Genomic DNA, 19543 nt, shown 5'->3' with positions numbered 1-19543 from the left:
TCGCAGGAAATTTTACAACACCGGGAACACTGCTCGCCACTGATGCTGGTAAACAGCCATTGGCCGTTTACCACGCAATCGGCTGTGATCATTCCAAACGCAGACACTGTGCCCATATTCTGCTGATTTAATAAATACACTGCATATTGGTGCTGCCAATGATATAATAAAGCCATCGCCCGCCCGGGTCTATCAATTTTCAGCACCAATAAGAATGTGCTTGAGTGCATAATTTTTCTCGACCATAAATAAAGATCCCGCGCATGCGCGATTCAGGGGCATGTTAGTGGGGTGGGCGGGGCTGCTGCTGACGTTCTAAGCATCTGTTCAGCTCCGCTCACCCGCAAGTCTCCGTCCACTTGAGTGTAGAATTTTTTTTATCCACCGCTTAAATAAACATCCTGCGCATGCGCTGTTAACCACTTGCTTACTGGGCACTTAAACCCCTCTCCTGCCCAGACAAATTTTCAGCTTTCAGCGCTGATGCACTTTGAATGACAATTGGGCGGGCATACAACACTGTACCCAAATTAAATTTTTATCATTTATTTTTTTCCCCACAAATAGAGCTTTCTTTTGGTGGTATTTAATTACAGCTGGGAGTTTTATTTTTTGCTAAACAAACAAAATGATGCAAAAAAAAATCATGTTTAATAGTTTGTTATAAAATTTTGCAAACGGGTAATTTTTCTCCTTCATTGAAGTGCGCTGATGAGGCGGCACTGATAGGCTGCACTGATAGGCATAGTTAAGGCGGCACTGATAAGATGGCATGGATGGGTGGCACTAAGGGGCACTGATAGGTACCACTGATGGATGGGACTGATGGGCACTGGTAGATGACACTGATGGGCATGGATATGTGGCACTGGGGTGCAGCACCTTTGAGGCAGATTGTGGGCACTGATGGGGGCACTTATTTTTTAATGATGTGGGCACTGGCAGGGGGCAGGTGGGCACTGGCAGGGCTGGCCGTGATCGGGACTGATGTCCCGATCACGGCCGCCGGTGATCGGCTCTTTTTTTTTTCTCCTCGCGCTGTCAGCGCGAGGAGCAATAATAGCCGATTACCGGCTCCGTTGTATCACATGATCAGCTGTCATTGGCTGACGGCTGATCACGTAATAAGGTGTCAGGATCGACCCCCCCCCCCCCCCCCCTTGCTCGGATCGGTAATCAGGCGAGTCTCGAACTCGCCGATCACAGAGCGCGCCCCTCAGGGGGCACGCAGGCCGCTCGTGCACGGGACGACGTCAATAGACGTCTCCCGGCAAAGGAGATCTGCGCTGTAGCCGTCATTCGGCTATAGCGCGGGTCTCAAGTGGTTAATATCACGGACTTGGTGCATGCACAGTAAAGGCCCGTCGTCAGCTGTTTCAGTGACGGAGCCGCACCGGAAGTGATGGTGTGAGGGTTTTTCATAAGTCGCAGGAAATTTTACAACACCAGTCGGCATTTGGTTAATGGCTGACAGCAAATTTACACTGTTATACAAGCTGTATGCTCGCTACTTTACATTGTAGCAAAGTGTCATATGAAAAGATAGAATAAAATATTTACAAAAATGTGAAGGATAGATTATTTTCTTGCAAATACACAATTTTAATATCGTTATTGGAAGCTAAGTAATTTACACAGAAATAATAGAGCATTCGTTTTGCGTTTGGTATATTTTCCAGAATCTGAGTTGACTTCAGTCATGTCGTTTTCTTTTGCAGCTGTCATTGGCTATGAGTGCTAAAAATAATGGCCATTGTGGTAAAAAAAAACTATTGTTATTACTTAACTTTTTGAGCCAATCGTGATATTGAATTTATTTTTTATTTTTTTCCTTTCTTCAATCAGTAAATTGTCGTCATAGTCATCATTCATCATCAGTCTTCATGTTTCCTCAGAAGAACATTGTAGGAGACCATTGGGGTTATTTACTTCTATGCCTTTCAGCCTTCATTGCTGCTAGTTATGGTAAGTGGCTTGGGGGGTAAGGTGTGTGTGTGTGTGTGTGTGTGTGTGTGTGTGTATGTATGATAATCTAACTTTTGTTCCTATGCCTACTTAGAATTTTTTTTAATTTTAGCCAATTTTATGAATGCATCATTAAAGTGACTCTAAATCTTCGTGTGTTTCTTAGACGCCAAATGCAGGACTCTGCCCTGCCCCCCGGCGGCCACATAATTGGATTTGATTGACGGAAGCGGGAGCCAATGGCTGCTCTGCTATCAATCTATCCAATTAACAGCCGAGAACCCCCTAGCAGAGAGATGACTGAGTGAGTAGAGCAATGAATCTGCATCAAATTTTGTGCTTGAACATTCCTCTACGGATAATATTTGGGTGATTCGGAAGGCTGTTAACACGCAATCGGATTTTCGGACGACTGTTCTTCATTCCCCCCCCCCCCCCCCCCCCCCTTTTTATTTTTTTTGCATGTTGGTCTCATGGTGAAAGTGAAGAGGTTACTCCCTATACGAAAATTCTCATAGAATTCAACTTTGGAAGTGATGTAATGTGTTGAATTGTTTGTATGTGTTCTTTCATTTCCGAACCATTTCTAATTATACGAAGATTGGACGTTGTGTTCACGTACACTTAAAATTTTATAGTCTGCACATCCAGCTCTTGCCGTATGGAAAATAGGATTCGAAAGCACCATAACTAGTCGCAAATGTGCAGGTCGTTTTTTATTGGAAGAAAAATGGCCCGGCTAGCGGCAAAAAAGTGCCGCAAAAATGGCGGTAAAAGGCCGCTAAAAATAGCACTGCTTTAACGCTGACATCCCCAACACCCCAGTGTAAGAAAAGACATGGCAACAGCAATGAGTGCAGTGAAAATAAGTTTGGTGCAAATGCTTCAAAGCTGGTTGAGAATCTGTTGAAAGTCATCCACGTTCTGGAAGGCCTGCAACAAGCGGAGCACCTGAGAATGTTGAATGTGTATAGGCTGCAATAAACAAGGATTGGCGACTCTCAGTGCGAGAACTAGAAGCTGATCTTGGGATTACAAAAGACTGTCTGAGATTTTTGTCCTCTCTTTGAATGGAAATGGGATCTTATTGTTCTATTGTCCATTGTTCTGTCTGTTTTGGTTTGTTTTTATTCCCCCCAGGTCCAGCACTTCTATTGTATGCTAAATTTTTTAAATGGCAAGTGCCTATATAGACTTAAATGTAATATCTACTAATCTATATACCAACTTGTATAGTCGGGTAAAAAGCAGTGGGGTGGGCATACAGAGACAGGCTTGTGTTCTTCTAGACTCAGATATTTGCCAAAAATCAATTTGTTAAATGCCTGTACATTTCTGAACATTGACATATTTCAGGTGTTTCTATACTGTTCCAACTGTCATTTTCTTGTGATGGCTTTTTTTTCAATTCCATAATAGAATTTTTGTTCTATTGCCCGTTCTGCTAAAGATGGGACAGTTCTTTATCTCCAGTGTTGAGGAATCACCGCTCTCACTACTGAGATAAATGAAGGATATCTTGGTAATTTTGTCTGTGTTTTTTTTTTTTTTTTTTTGTTTTAAGGACAGAGTTAAAAAACCTTTTGGGTGCAGCTCCTTCCTCAGCCCCCCTTATACTTATCTGAGCCCCAATTCAATCTGCATGAGAGCAGTGGCTCTCCCAAATCTTTTTTTCATTGGCTCACGCAGCAGTGGGTACCGTTGGCTTCTGTGGCTATAAATCGCAGCCAATGAGGGGGCAGGGCCGAGCTACGCTCTGTGTGACTCAAATGTATATTCACAGGAGCGCAGCTCAAGAATGAACTAAACGTATACTGAACTGGTGTAGGTGGAGGTTGATAATTATTCAATTAGGAGCTGCTAAAAACGGGCTCATAGGGAAGGTGGGCATTTACAATTGGCCTGGACAGAGTGCAAAGCAAGAGGGGACACCAGGATAAGGTTAAATGTTTGATCTTGTCCAAGGCAGCATAATACAAAAGTGTCATTTCCAAAAAACAAACAAACGCACAAGTATAGACAGCCATTTCAAAGTCTTACAAGGCCGAGGTGGATTTCAGTCAGAGAAAAGTGGAGTCTATGCAGTTACCAGTGGTTATGGAGAGGCAGGAGTAAAATTGCAGACGGGTAGTGGATTTGTGTTGCAGAGAAGGTCTATGCAGTTACCTGAAAGAACAGAAGTGATGGTGAGGTGGTCCTGTTGAAAGTGGCACTTTGCACAAGGAATGGCCAGCCATACCCTATTCATCCAATCAAGAATTGACTTGTGCAGCTGTCAGAAAAACGAATTTACCGTATAGTTAATAAACCAAATGCTTGTTCACATGGTTTGTACAGCCAACAGATAACCTTTACTTATCAAAACCAAGTGCTTGCTGCTCAGATTTCTTCAATGGGTTTACTCATTCACCCAGTTTGTGCAGCAAACTGGGATGTCTAAGTTGTCTCTCATTCAGAGACAGCCCATTCATGCAGCTCTGGCCTATTTGAACTCATTAAAACTCATCCTGCTGGGTCTGCAGCCGCGCTCCTAAATTTTTCGGACAGCGAGGATGATTTTTCTGTCCCGGTGGCTGAGCACAAGAAAGCGCTGGTGGACACACTGATTGCTTTGGAGGTGACGGTCCCCTTTGGCACTCACAAGCCGTCTCGTGCGGCAAGTGTTTTCCCTTATCACTCCTTTTTGGACAAGTTTGTCTATAATGAGTGCTTCACTGTGCGTTTTTATCCTTTTTGGAGGAGAGTCTTCTCATGAAGTGGACGACTCCACTCCAACACCGGTCTCTCGATTTGAACAAAGCCACCATGATTCCGGTTGAAGACTGTCCGGCTGACAGGAAGGCACAGTCTGAGCCACACTATGTTCACTGTTACAGGTTCTGCTCTTTGGCCGGTCCTGGCAAATGCCCTGGTGTCTCAAACACTGACAGTAGAGGCTGTTGCGCCGTGTCCTGGAGGGTGAGCAGTTTCCTCCTGCGTTCACTGAATTGATGGACCAATTTTGTCTGCGATGCCTCTTTGAACGCAGGGCCCTTGCTTTCTAAACTGTCTGTTTCAGCGGTAGTGCTTCTGCGGTTATTGTGGCTGAAGTGTTGGCCTGCGGACCAGGCCTCTAAAAAAGCTCTAGCTGATCTGCCTTTTCAAGGCGATCGTTTTGGGCCACTCTGGATGATATCATTAAGAGTGTCGCAGGGGTGAATGAGTACTTTTCTTCCACAGTCAAAAAAGGGGAAGGAGCCACTTCGCAAGCGTGGTCCTTCTCAGCACACATTTTTTTTTTTTTTTTTTTTTTTTTTTTTTTTTTTTTTTTTTTTGTTTTCATCCCTCAGGGTCCACTGATAAAGGCTCAGTCTTTCAAGCCCCCATTGGGAGGTTCCAAGTGACCCTAATCGGGCAAATCAAGAGTGGTGTTCTCCAGTTAAGGTACATTCGGCATAAAGGGGTGCCCTCACCCGCAGTCTGGATGGGGGGGGGGGGGCATCTTCACTGGTTTCCAGGCCCGTGCACCTCTCTGATATAAAAAATGTGGGTCCACAAAGTGATTCTGTCTGCTCACAAGATCGAGTTCCAATCTTGTCTCCCCAAGCAGATTTTTTTCTGTCCAATCTGCGTCTGTCTCCGGACCGCTTGTTAGCCCTCCGGGGTGCAGTGCAAGGCCTGTTGCTTCAAGGGATGATGGTTCCAGTGTTTTATTCAAACCTGGTTATGACCCCCAAAAAAGGGGTTACAGTACGTCCGATTTTGGACCTCAAGGCCCTGAACTACTTTGTGCGGGTGTTCAGAATGGAGTCCATTCGCTCCGTGGTGGCATCTCTTCATCAGGGGGACCTTCTTGCCTCCAACATCAAGGATGCCTATCTGCACATTCTGATATGTGCACAACACCAGCGGTTCCTTCGCTTTGCTGTGGGAGAGAGCATTTATCAGTTTGCGACGTTACCCTTTGGTCCTGCCTCCCGCTCCTCGGGTCTTTACCAAGGTGTTGGTTCTGCCACTGCTGAGAGGTTCGATGTGGAAATCGCTATTCAGAAATTGGTTTATCTGACTCTGACTCTGGATTCTGCTCTGGTCAGAGTGTTCCTTCCTCAGACTCCAAACTCCAGAAGTTACAGGCGGCAACCTACTTACTGCTCTCCAGCAGGTGGCTCTCCCTTCGGATTTGCTTGCAGATGCTAGGCCTGATGGTGTCTATGTTCGAGGCGGTCCCGTTGGCTCAGTTCCATAAGAGACCCCTGCAAAAGGAGATCTTGTTAAAATGGGACAGTCAGATTCGGCTGAGCCAAGGAACCAAAGGGTCCCTGATCTGGTGGCTTCCTTTCCTGGCTCTTCGGCAGGGGAAGCCTTTCTCCCTCTGTACTGGATGGTGGGTACCACCGATGCCAGTCTGTCCATGTCGGGAGGCGTCCTGGGCCTGAGTTCGGCTCAGGCTACCTCACGTCTTGGAACTCCGAGCGATCAGACAGTCTGGAACAAGGAGTGTGTTAGTGGGCCTGGAAGTAGCAGGCATTCTCAGATGGGCAGAGCATTTCATCCCGGCCATCTCAGTCATCCACTTTTCTGGGGGTGGACAACTGGCAGGGGGATTACCTCAGTCGACAAATGTTGGCCCAAGGGGAGTGGGCCCTTCAGCAGGAGGTATTTCAATAGATATGTCTGCGTTTTGGGGCTCTCCAGAGGTAGATCTGATGGCATCCCGTGTCAACGGGAAGGTGCAGGCGTTTGTAGCCAGGTCTCGGGACCTTCTGGCAGATGCCTCAGACGCTCTGGTTGCTCTGTGGGACCTGTATCGTCTGATCTGCGCCTTTCCTCTTAAGCTTCTGCTTCGGCTGTTATGCAGGGTCAGGGCTGAAGGAATTGGGGTCATTCTAGTGGCCCCGGACTGGCCTCGTCAGTCCTGGTATGCCGACTTGGTTTGTCTGGTCGCAGACACTCCTTGGCTGCCTCTCCAGGGAGAATATGCTATCCCAAGGGCCGATCTTCCACCTTGCTTTACCGTCGCTGGTTTTAACGGCCTGGCTGAATCTGGTGCTTTCGGTTCTACAGAAGCCTCCGTTTGAACATATATGGAGAAATTCCCCTTCTCACTCTGTCACATAAGGTGGCCTTCTTGGTGGCTATCACCTCTGCTCACAGGGTGTCGGAATTGGCGGCACTATCCTGTCGCACGCCCTACCTGGCGATTCATAAAGACAAGGTGGTTCTTCATCCTTGTCCTTCCTTCCTTCCAAAAGTTGTTTCTTATTTCTATCAGACACAGATGGTGACTCAGGCCTATTCTGTCAGGGGTCAGGTTCCTCCCTTCCTGGTGCTGGTGCACTCTACTTGGGCACCATGTGCCTCCTGGGCTGTCCGTCATCAGTGACGCAAGTGTGCAAGGCGGCCACCTGGTTGCCGGTGCACACTTTCACAGAATTTTACAAAGTGAACGCGCTGGCATCTGCGAATGCCTCTTTTGGTTGCAGGGTTCTGCGGTCTAGAGGGTTTTTCCCCTCACGAATGGTGTTTTCTTGCTGTTCAGGTTGGGCACCAGTTCTTGTTGAGCTCCAGATTTTCAGGTTGGCCTGTGTGTTTTTTTTTTTTTTTTTTTTTTTGTTGTTGGCTGCCCCTCATGTTTGGCACTGCTTTGGGACATCCCTATGGTTCAGAATAAGGAAGCACTGTCAATGAACGAATGAGTGTATGTATTTATTTATTTTCCTGCCTAGTCTCCTACTCTTGTAGAGGGTGATATATAACCCTATTGTTTTGAATAAAGAATCGCTGTGTCTGTTACTGTAAAATCCGTTTCGGAGTTCATCAAGTCAAAAATCCTATTTTTAATTTTTTTTTGGCCAAAAAGCAAGACCCTATGTATGGCGGAAAACTAACACTGCACATCACCCTGAACACCCTATCCCCACTGTGAAACATGATGGTGGCAGCATCATGTTGTGGGGATGCTGTTCTTCAGCAGGGACAGGGAAGCTGGCCAGAGTTGATGGGAAGATGGATGGAGCCAAAGGAGCAATCTTAGAAGAAAACCTGGCAGAGTCTGCAAAAAACTTGAGACTGGGGCGGAGGTTCAACTTCCAGTAGGGCAACGACCCTAAACATATAGCCAGAGTTACAATTACATGGTTTAGGTTAAAGCATATGTGTGTTTTTATAATGGCCCAGTCAAAATCCAGGTTTAGGGAAAGTTTGACCATTCTTCCAGAAGTGCGTTTGTGATGTCAGGCACTGATGTGGACAAGAAGGCCTGGTTCGCAGTCTCCACTTTACTTCATCCCAAAGATGTTCTATCAGGTTGAGGTCAGTCAGGCCAGTCAAGTTCCTCTACCCCTAAACTTGTTTATCCACACTATATTGCTAAAAGTCTTGGGCCACCTCTTCAAATCATTTGGTGGAGGGGGAATTATGGTGTGGGATTATTCAGGGGTTGGACCTGGCCCCTTTGTTCCATTAAAGGGAATTCTTAAGGTGTCAGCATACCAAGAAATTTTGGACAATTTTCAGGCTCCTAAATTTGTAGGAACAGTTTGGGGCTTACCCTTTCCTGGTACAACATGACAGTGTGCACAAAGCAAGGTCAATAGACATGGATGAGTGCGTTTGGGGAGGAGGAACTTGACTGGCCCGTAGAGTCCTGACCTCCAACCTGATAGAACATCTTTGGGATGAATTAGAGTGAAGTCTGCGAGCCAGTCCTTTTTTGTCCACATCAGTGCCTGGCCTGACAAATGCGCTCCTGGAAGAATGGTCAAATGTTCCCATAGACACACTCCTAAAACCTTGTGAACAGCCTTCCCAGAAGACTTGAAGCTGTTATAGCTTCAAAGGATGGGCTAACACTATATTGAACCCAACGGACTAAGACTTGGGTGCCATTAAAGTTCATGTGTGGGGGCGTGGCTTGATGGTGGAGTGAGCGGACGTGTAGACCCTGCTCCGACTCACGAACAGCATCCTGGGTCCCTTCTCCTCTGGACTGGCACCAAACTCTTTCCCACAGTCGTGGTCACACTTCAGGCTGGAGTCCATGGTGAAATACAGGCCACCTGCACAGACATCCATGGCGGGACAACTTGCCTGTTTCAGATGGCAAGATGGCACCGAGACACAGGCAGAGCTGCCCGACATGCTACAGCCCCCCCCAGATAATGAGGACTGTGAGGCCCTAGATTTCCTGTTTAACGGACTTCCTGCTCTTAGCCTTGCTGGCTCCCGGACTGATACCTGTGTTTGACCCTCAGCCTGCCTCTGGATTATCCTTGCTGGCTCCTGGACTGATTACTTGTGTTTTGACCCTCGGCCTGTTTCTGCACTTTTATTACCTGTTTTACAGATTGGCTTGCTACTTGCCTTCTGGTCCGGTCCATCCTGCACAAGCCCTCTTCCAGACCTTCACACAAATCAGGTGTTAGAACCCCTGCCGGGCGTTCTCCAAGTATTTCCCAAGGCCATCTGCACAGGCATCTCTTCCTTCAGAAGACTTCCTGCATACCAGTCACCTGCTGGCAACCCGTGCCCTGTACCCGCTGTTCCATCCTTAGGGGTACTGTGCACCCAGTTGCAAGGGAAGCCGCTCTCAGCACTTCGGCCCCTGGTGAGTACCTGACACCAGTGGTCCTTGGAATTTTTTCGTTATTGCCGATCACAGGAGCCAAAAAAACAGCCATGCTGGGTGACAGGCTGGATAATATAGATCCCCCCCCCCCCCCCCAGCCTGGCCATCGTGTGTGCAGACTTTAGCTACGAGCTACGTCTGCCATGACATGCCCGGTTCTGGTCCAGGGGCGGCCGGCCAGTAAGCTATATGCTCCAGGGCACACATGACCAGGCTACTGCTGTCCGAGTCAATGTGCCATGGCCGACAGTCACTCTGTACTGCTTGGGTGATGGGTCTGTCTATGGAATGCGTCCAGCACTCCCTGCAGGAGCGGTAAGTATGGTTCCAACTCTCTTGGCAGGATAGAGCAGCTTGGCATTCCCTGAGGTTGACTAGGGGGTCTCTCTCCCTTTCTTCTCTTCCTGCATTTTAACCTCCCTATTCTAGGGGCTGGTGTGTGACTAGGCATAAGGGGGTGCGGAGCACATACCTGTCAGGAGGGGGGGGGGTCCCCTGGGTCCTGGCAGGGGGCTGCGCTGGGCAGTTGGTGGTCCGCTCCTCTTTTTTTTTTTTTTTCTTTCTGTTTAGGCTGCTATTTTGAGTGTCTGCGTGCTGCCATGTGGGGACTGGCTGTTGCGGGAGCAGCGGCCATTTTCCTGTAGCAGCGGCTATTTTCTTGTACTGTGGCCATTTTTCCGGAGTCTGGCAGCTATTTTTCCAGTGTTTTCAGACGTTTTACGCTGAGGCTGCCATTTTCTGCTAGCCTCAAGTCGGTCATGCCCTGTGGGGGGGGGCCCCTCAGTCTGTGGCATCTAGGAGGGTAGACATTTGTGTTTGCTTGTCTTAAGTCCCTAAGGGTGACAGGCGAGTGTGAGTTCGGCATGGCGTCAGGCTGTCACTTCTCCAGACACTCCTGTTTTTAGCAACTGGTTCCCCTGCACCTGCGGTGCCTATGGACGCTCTGTCGGCGGTCCTGGAATAATTTGTTGCCAGGGTAGAAGCGGCCTGGATCTCAAAGCTCTCAATTGCTTTGTGATGGTTCAGGTTGGAATCAGTTCGTTCCGTGGTCGCTGCGCTTTATCAAGGGGCTTCTTGACGTCTTTGGACATTAAGGACGCATACTTGCATGTCCCCATATGCATCAGACACCAGACGTTTCTGCAACTTGTGGTCGGGAGCTAGCACTACCAATTTGTAGCTCCTCCCTTTTGGCCTAGCAACTGCGCCAATGGTCTTCACCAAGGCGCTGGCCCCAATTCTGGCTTTGCTGAGACAACGAGGGATCGCAGTCATGGGTTACCCTGACAACCTCCTCCTGAGAGCAGCTTCTGCCTCAGAATTGAGGGAAGATGTTGCTATCGCCATACAGACTCTCGGGGAGTTTGGGTGTTGAAGCTGCAGAAGTTAGTGTTGGTGCCGACTCAACGCCTGGAGTACCTGGGGTTGATTCTGGACTCTTCAGAGGCGAGAGTCTTTCTCCCTTCAGACAAGCTGCAGACACTTTGCACCGCAGACTAGTTATTGATGTCCCACAGATGGTCGTCGCTGCGTTTTTTTGCATGCGAGTTCTGGGTCTCATGGTAGCCACTTTCGAGTCGGTACCGCATGCTCAAAACCACACAAGTCTTGCAGAAAGAGATCCTGTCAAAATGGGACAAATCTGACAGCTCTGGATTGTCACGTTCGGTGAGCCAGCCAGTCAGGGATTTGCTTCTCTGCTGGCCGAGGTCTCCGGCCCTTCAGTCCAGTCCAGGAAGTCGTTCCGGCCTCTTCATTGGACGGTGATCACGACGGACGTAAGCCTAACCGGCTGGGGAGGTGTTTGGGGCATCCAGGTGGCCCAGGGTTGCTGGACGAAGGAAGTATCCCTTCTGCCGATGTGCTGGAGCTTCTGATGATCAGGCGGTGCCTCTCCACATGGTCGCAGGGGCGTCTGGTCAGGATCCAGTCAGACAATGCCGTGGCGTATGTCAATCAAGGAGCTCAGCTGGAGGTCTCACATCCTACAGTGGACAGAGCGGCGCGTGTCAGCTCTGTCAGCTGTATACATTCCGGGCGTAGTCTGCATGCAGTTTTCTATCTTAGTCGTCAGTTGCTGGACCAGGGGGCATTGTCCCTGCATCCGTAAGTGTTTTGGCTCATTTGCCTAAGGTGGGGCATGCCGGATGTGGCTTCCTTAGCCACTCGGCTCAATCGGAAGGTACAAAGGTTTGTGGCCAGGTCAAAAGATCCCTGGGTGGATGCGTCGCACGCATTGATGGCTCCATGGGGGCATTATCGGCTGATTTATGCCTTTGACCTGTTTAGACTCCACCCCTCATCAGCTACAGAGTGGAGGTCGAGGGGATTCTGATTGGCCTCGACGTCCTTTGTACGACGACATAGTACGCATGGTGGCAGATGTTCCTTGGCGTCTGCCGATGTGGGAGGACCTACTGTCGCAAGGTCCAATACTTCACCCTGCTTTACCGTTGCTGGTTTTCACGGCATGGCTGTTGAAAGCCAGGTGCTGAGGGACTGAGGACTGTTGGCTTTGGTGATTTCCACTATGCTGAGGGCACAGATGTCTTCTTCCCGGAAGATTTATCATCGCACGTGGAAGGCCTACATCTCCGCGTACATATTCAGTTTCCAGGATCCTGCTGTTTTTTTGCAGTGAGCAGGAGCTCAGAAACTTGCATTGAGCACCATTAAGGGGCAGGTATCGGCTTTGGCGACCGTTGGCAACTCGCTCATTGGTGCGTATGTTTGTTCAGGGGGTTTAGCATGTGGCTCCTTCTGTACGACCGCCACTGCCCCCACGGGATTTGAATCTGGTGCTTTCGGTGCTTCAGAAACCGCAGTTTGAAAACATTAGGGAGATCCTGTTGACACTCTCTCTCTCTCTCTCTCAGTAAGTAGTCTTTCTAGTGGCTATTACATCTGCAAGGTGGGTTTCTGAGTTGGCGGCCTTGTTATGCAAGTCTCCTTACTTTATTTCCCAAGGATAAGGTGGTGCTGTCCGCAGCCTGCTTTTCATCCAAATGAAGACATTTGTGCTCCCGTCTTTATGTCCTCGACTGTGGCATCCCAAGGAGGTTGCTTTACATTCTTTGGATGTGGTCCGGGCTCTGCGGGTATATCTGTCTGCTATGGCTCCTCCTTTCCAGGGGTCAGACTCTCTGTATCGGTGGCTGGTCTGAAGGGCCTGGCTGTCTCATCGGCCACCATTTCTTGGTGGATCAGACAGATTGTGCTTCAGGCTTATGCCATAGGGGAGCGGGTGCCTCTTTCCTGTCATGGCACATTCTACCAGGGCAATTGGTGCCTCTTGGGCTTTCCGACATCAAGCGTCCATATCCCAGGTGTGTAAGACAGCGACCTGGTTGTCCGTTCACATTTTCACAAAATTTTACAAAGTTGATGTGGGCACATCTTTGGATGCGTGCTTCGGCTGCAAGGTTTTGCAGGCGGCTGTTTGAGGTTGCAACTCTGAGGAGGAGTTTTTTGTTATGAGTGGAGTTTATTTTCTTGCTGTTCCCACCCCTCATTTTTGACACTGCTTGGGGATGTCCCTAAGGTCCAAATTAAAGTGCTGTGTCAACAAACGACAGAAAATAGGATTTTTGTACTCACCACAAAATCCTTTTCTCTGTTCATTGACGGACACAGCACCCACCTCTCCTGTTTGTACTGATTTTTGATGAACTGAGCTGCTGAAAGCGGAGTGAGGGGGTTATAGCCAGTAGGACCGCCCCTGTGCGGTGCTGTGGTGTTTTTTTTTTTTTTTTTTTTTTTTTGTGTTCTGCCTAGTTCTCTCCTAAAGGTGACGCTATAACCCTAAGGTCTAGATTAAAGCGCTGTGTCCGACAATGAACATCAAAGAAAATGATTTGACGGTGAGTACAAAAATCCAATATTTTTTTTTTTTTTTTTTTTTTTTTTGGTACAGACGCATCCTCTTTCTCCTATGTTATCGAGCTGGCGCACCATAGACTACAGGTAGTGTCCTCTTTTGTGGATACCTAAGGGTAACTGCACTATAACCCTCATCCTCCTATATTGAAAATAACCTGTGTCCCATATTGACCCAATTACAACTACAAACTAAGCAGTGGATGGACCTACCTTTTTTAGACCTTATGGGAAGCGCCAATACCCTTAAAATGTATCTACCTAAGCTGTTATATTCTAGCCAGCTCCCCATGTAAAATCCTTAAGTCTATCTTCAGGTAGATACAATCTTTATGACGTTCTTGTGAAATAGTAGGCCCCCAGGGTGGCGATGGAGATGTTGAGGCTGCCAACGCATATGGCGGGCTTGGCGTTCCCTAACTTCTATTTATACTGTTTGGCCTCCCAATTGGTCCACATTCATGACTGGCTGCACCCATTTGCGGAAAATGCCTGTACATCCACTGAAGGAGCTATCGCCTCCTCTCTAGAGACCCTCAACAACATTATGTACATGGGGTGAGTTCCGGCCCACCCAGGCACTTCTATGCTAAGTACCTCACTCTCCCTGTGTAAAATAATTGTCTCTCAAACTTCTACAGTGTCTTGGTCGGCCTCCCCAAACAACCCTGTGGTTCAATCCAAACTTGAAAGGACTGTGCTCTATACCAGACCCACAGCGTTGTTACTCTAAGGAAGTTAAATACTTGTGTCATCTTTATGATACGTGTATATGCAGGGTACCAGCGCAAAGAGTTAAAAAAAAAACATTCAAATGTATGAATTGTGTCTGCTGCAGTCAAAACAAGCCAAGGTGTGTGTGTGTGTGTGTGTGTTTTTTTTTTTTTCCCCCTAAGTTTATATAACGCCACTTTTATTGTAAACCGTGATGCTGTATACGTGCCACGGTATATATTTATGTATTGTTTAGTAGCAGTGTTCAACATGTCCTCACCTTAATATTGGGTATAAGGTTTTAAATCTCAGTAGGGACACAGACAACAATAAAAAGCGGGCTGAGGTTCTAGCATTCCCCTACCTAACTTCAAGAAGCATTTTTACTTCTGTCAGTGTTGCTGTTGGAGGGCTTTTCCCATACTTCCTGTCCTGACCACCACCTAGTTCTACAAAAGGAGATGACAGAATTTCTCCAACAGAGCCTCCGAATGCAGTAAAACTTTATGGGGGAGAAAAAATTGTGTAGGTACACTTTTTAAAAATGGAGCTCTAAGGCTAATGGTACAGAAATAATAAAAAAACAAAAAACATACTAATTGGTGGGGGTGTTTGCATATATTTTTATAATTGTCTAGTAATATCTGTTCTGCTCTGCCCTATGAATGCCTGTTGAATATATTTTAAAGTACATATTCTAAATTTTATTCATAAATTTGTCACTGCAAGAAATTGGTTACTCCTTGAGACTATGTTGTTACATAATATAGGAACTGGTTATTTTGTTTAGCAATTAAATCTTGTGCTGTTTTTTTTATAGGGAACTGTGGTGCACCTCCGAGGTTGGACTTTGCCATTGTGGGAGATCAGTTTATTGGCCTAAACAATTTTTCTGTTGGTGCTAATGTAACTTATACCTGCATACCCGGATACATCCGTGTTCCTGGAAGCAAAAATATTATATACTGCTTGAGTAACTCAACATGGTCAACTTCTGAAACATTCTGCCAGAGTAAGTACTTTGTCCTAATTTTTTTTTTTTTTTTTTTTTATTTATCTACAGCCTCATTTTATTGAGGGGGGGGGGATGCAGAGGGGACAGAGGACACTACATTGGGGGCTGCGTTGCTGGCCACTGGTGAGCCCTGCATTCTTTATGGAACCCTGATATATAAGGAAGGTGCTCTCTGTGGACCCTGATGTAAGTGAGGATCCACACTCAGATATGTAGCTATATTTTATACACAATATACAGTACACACGTATATTTATATACATGTGTATGCCCGCCCAAGTGTATGACTTTCTTTACTTTGCTGCTATGGGCTCTAGCCTCAGATCTTTTGTAGACCTAGTAACGCTGCTGAATGTATGGCTTTGTGTTTGGATTCAATAAAAGCTTTTCATTGAAAAGAAAAAAACAAAAAAAAATGTAATATACATTACTTTAGCAGATGTAGTTTACAGCTTTGAGTTCATGGGGAAAGGTTTCTATAAGCTTTTCACATCTGAACACTGTCATATTTCCCTATTCATGGCAAAACTCTTCAAGCTCTGTGACATTGTGTGTGTGTGTGTGTGTGTGTGTGTGTGTGTGTACAGTCTTTACAAGTTCAGCCACAAAATCTCTATAAGGATGAAATTTGAACTTAGACCAATTTCAAACTAAGGCGTTTTTCAGGTGCTTTTGGGCTAAACAATATCTCCTGTAAAGCGTCTTCCCCTGCAGTCTCAGTGTGAAAGTCCGAGGGCTTTCACACTGAGGCGGTGTGCTGGCAGGACATTAAAAAAAAAACTCCTGCAAGCAGCATCTTTGGCGCGGTGAAGGAGCATTGTATACACTACTCCTAAACCACATCTACCTATTGAAATAAATGGGAAGCGCCGCTGAACCGCCGGCTTCAGCAGCGTTTTGCAGGTCCTTTTTAACCCTTTTTTGGCTGCTAGCAGGGGTTAAAAGCTCCCCGCTATCTATCGAAAACCTCAGCTAAAATGACGGTAAACACTTTACTGCCGACACCCCAATCTGAAAGCATCCTAACACAAACATTTGTAAACCTTTCTATTTCAAAAGAATACTTGTATCATTCTGCCTTGGGTTTCTTTGTGTTACTAGATGACTGTTTTTCTCCCAGCGTTCATATTTTCTTGCTGCCTGTTTTAGGCCTCATTCGCTTCCACGGAGTCCGCCAGCTCAGCGGGAGATCTTTCTGTTGATCTCCGCCAAGCTGGCAGATGACTGGTCTCGCTCATTGAGTGGGGAGGGGCTTGTTCGGCGCTGCTGGTTTCTATGGAGAGATCGGATGAAAACTGACAGCGTGTCTGTTTTTTTTTATTTATTTTTTTTCTCTCCATCCGATCCGCCAGCGACTAATCCGGACGTAGGGCCATCCGTCTGCTTTTGGCGGATCAGACCATGTCGGATGTCAGCGGACATGTCACCGCTGACATCCATTGCACCATAGACCAGCATGGAGCACCCGTTCAGGTCCACCGTCAAAACTAACAGGCGGACCTGAACGGTCCGACAGTGTAAAAGGGGCCTTACTCCAGAATTATCCTGTATTTGCTACATTTCTTCTGTGTGTTTTTAGAACTATTTGCAGATCAGAAGATTAGGCCATGAGTTACCAGCTGGAGGGGGCAGGCTTGCTCCCTCTTGGCTGTTGTGTTGGGAAAATTGTCAGAAGTGACTCGTGCAGAGAGGGGAGAGACCAGAGAGGAGCCACATTTAGTACTTTGGGTTCAGGTCAGCACACACTGTAGTGAGACGTGCTTTGCTCATTTTTTCATACTTGAGGTTTACAACTACTTTAATCATTACTTAAAGAGGAAGTAAACCCTGATGAGTTTACTTCCTCTTTCATTCCCTGCAAAGGTAAAGCATAATGGACTACTATGCATCGCATAGTAATCCATTGTGTCACTTACCTGACACAGGAGCCAGCAAAGTCACCGCTGTCCCCTGTAGTCCGGTGCATCCATCTTCTCGGTGGGTCTCTCTGCTCCGCCGCTGTCATTCGGCGAAGTCCGATGACGTCACTCCCACGCATGCGCACGGGAGCCGCCACGCGCGGCATCTTCGTCGTTGACGGTGCCGCGCTCAGTGTGCCTGCGCGCCGATGTCTACGGCGCATGCGCCGTAGACAGCGGTGCCTGTCTTTCGGTAAATATCTCCTAAACCGTGTAGGCTTGGGAGATATTTCTTGGACCTACAAGTAAGCCTTAATCTAGGCTTACCTGTAGGTCACAGTGTAATGTAAGGGTCTACAACCACTTTAATAATCTAGATCTTTTACGTGTGTGTGTGTGTGTGTGTGTGTGTGTGTGTGTGTGTGGTGTTGTTGTTCTCCATTAAGGAGACTCGCTTCTGTTTTTGTCCTGTTTACCATTATCATATCATTATCAAGTGAAATTGAGAAAATGACAACTTTTTTGGGTTGTCTCCAGAAAAGTAAGAGGGGAAATCTTCTTCTAAGGACACTAGTTCTGGGGGGGGGGGGGGGGTTCCGAAGTAATTCCCTTACTTTGCAAAGATTTCCTTTAATTTCCTGTTTGGCTATGGGACAGGAAGCTCCGCAATGAGACACAGATGGGCAAAAAAAAAAAAAAAAAATCTGACAGGTGTTTTATATCCCTTCCTTGCTCTATCCTAAATGGAGAAAATGTTTTTTGCCTCCTTTTCTATTTTAACTCCAGACATATATTAAAACACTATCTTATACAGCGTTCAAACATCATGAATTGTATTTTTTTATATACAAACAGAGAAGGTACCTGAATTTGAGTTGACATCAGCGTCTTTCAATCCTTGTATAGCAGAGCTCAGACTAGGAAAGGGAAAGGCAGCACAAGGAGCAAGTCAGCTGTACTTCAGTGCTCATGTGCTAATACAGAACATGCTGGCAGGTCAGTGCAGAATGAAAGCCAGGTGAACTCGTCAGTCTGTTGTTGAGTAACAGGCTTGGGGAAGGACCCTCTGAGTGTTAACTGCAGTAGAGAAAAATCAGGTCTACTATCCTGCCAGACAGGACTGTGTTGTGTGGCCGAGTTTGTGTGAATCTTGGGACCGAATAGACAGAATATAAATTCTTTGACCTGTATTAAAAGCCATCAATTGGTAAATGGACACGATTACATAATCTACTTTAATACCTTTTTCTCCTTACAACATTTTGTTAAACATTTATGTTGACGTTTTGGTCTTTTGAATCTGTTACAACATTTTTATATGTTCCTTATAATATGGCTTGTTCTCCATGTATAAAAAAATAAAAAAAACTTTAGCATGTATTCTTTGTCTTGCTAACAGATTTAATATCCTTGTTTTTCTCTGTAATTAACCGACCGACACAGCTCCTCTCTGTAACTAAATGGGTTGTATAGCCTGCCATTAGGAGAACTAGGCAAAATTGTTACACAATACACAGAACTTTAAATCCCGCCCCGGGGGGGCGGACCTTGTGCGATCAACCCTCCTCGCTGCTCCCAGCAGCTTCAGTATGTCAATCAATAAGCAGTATAACTTAGAAAAAAGGAGGGCTGGGTGCTCCTGGTCCCGGTCTAGGGGGTCCCAAAAGTGTTTGTGGAGGTTGTTTGGGCTGTAGGCAGGCAGCACATTTCTAGTTTTGTTCTGTCACCGCATGGCGCTGTCCGGCGGCCATCCTCGATGTGGGAAAGCCTGTATTCCCCTGGTGAGCTTCAGCAGCCATCATCTTTTAGGATCTCCTATTTAGTTTCATTGGCGGCCATTTTCTTGAAGCCTGAGCACTCTTTTTTTTTGCAACTAGTGAGTCTAGCGCTAAGTACCCCCCCCCGCCCATGCGGTGGCGGCAGCAGGAGGGTGGGACCTTCCCTGTCCTAAGTCGCCTTGCAGGTGGCAGAAGGGCTAGGGTCAGCAAGGCTTCAGAAACTGGTGTTTCTTCCCCCGAAATCCAGGCTATTGCAACCAGGTCACCTGCGGTTAGAGTGGTGCGCATGGACACCCTGACAGCGGACCTTAACTCCTATGTTGCTAAGAGGCGGCACGTGGAAGGAAAGCCTTGCCCCGATTTTTTTCCCCCCTGTCCTCTGGGGAAAGCTCTGATGCAGACTCAGGCCCTGCTGCGGCTGGTGACCCCTGCTCTGACCTATCTGACATGGCTGACCAGGACCATTCGGACAGTGAGGATGATTCCCCGACCGGGTCCGGGCGTGACGAAGCGTTTGTTGGAGCACTCATCACAGCTGTGCGTGATACCCTGAAGATTCAGGGGCCAGCAGATCCCTCTGCTGATGTACCGGTCCCTTTTGGGTCCCGCAAGCCAGCACGTTCACCTAAGGTGTTCCCGTATTTGACTTATTTTGACAAATTCATCTACAGGGAATGGGGTCGCTCGCAAC

General features: G+C 47.1%; 1 protein-coding gene across 1 annotated transcript in view; it reads left to right on the top strand.

Annotated features, from left to right (window-relative positions):
- LOC143984131 (C4b-binding protein alpha chain-like) overlaps nt 1-19543 on the top strand; it is a gene marked incomplete in the record, with an annotated part of 258170 nt that overhangs the window by 15805 nt on the left and 222822 nt on the right. Inside the window, 2 exon segments of the mRNA XM_077484441.1 lie at nt 1846-1965; nt 14982-15173. Coding sequence (XP_077340567.1) covers nt 1846-1965; nt 14982-15173 — 312 coding nt within the window.

This window comes from Lithobates pipiens, unplaced genomic scaffold (assembly GCF_037356315.1).
Source record: "Lithobates pipiens isolate NorthernLeopardFrog02 unplaced genomic scaffold, aLitPip1_a1.2 Scaffold_16, whole genome shotgun sequence".
Classification (NCBI taxonomy): domain Eukaryota; kingdom Metazoa; phylum Chordata; class Amphibia; order Anura; family Ranidae; genus Lithobates; species Lithobates pipiens.
Note: the sequence above shows the minus strand (reverse complement) of the source record. Positions and strands in the feature narration are given on the sequence as shown.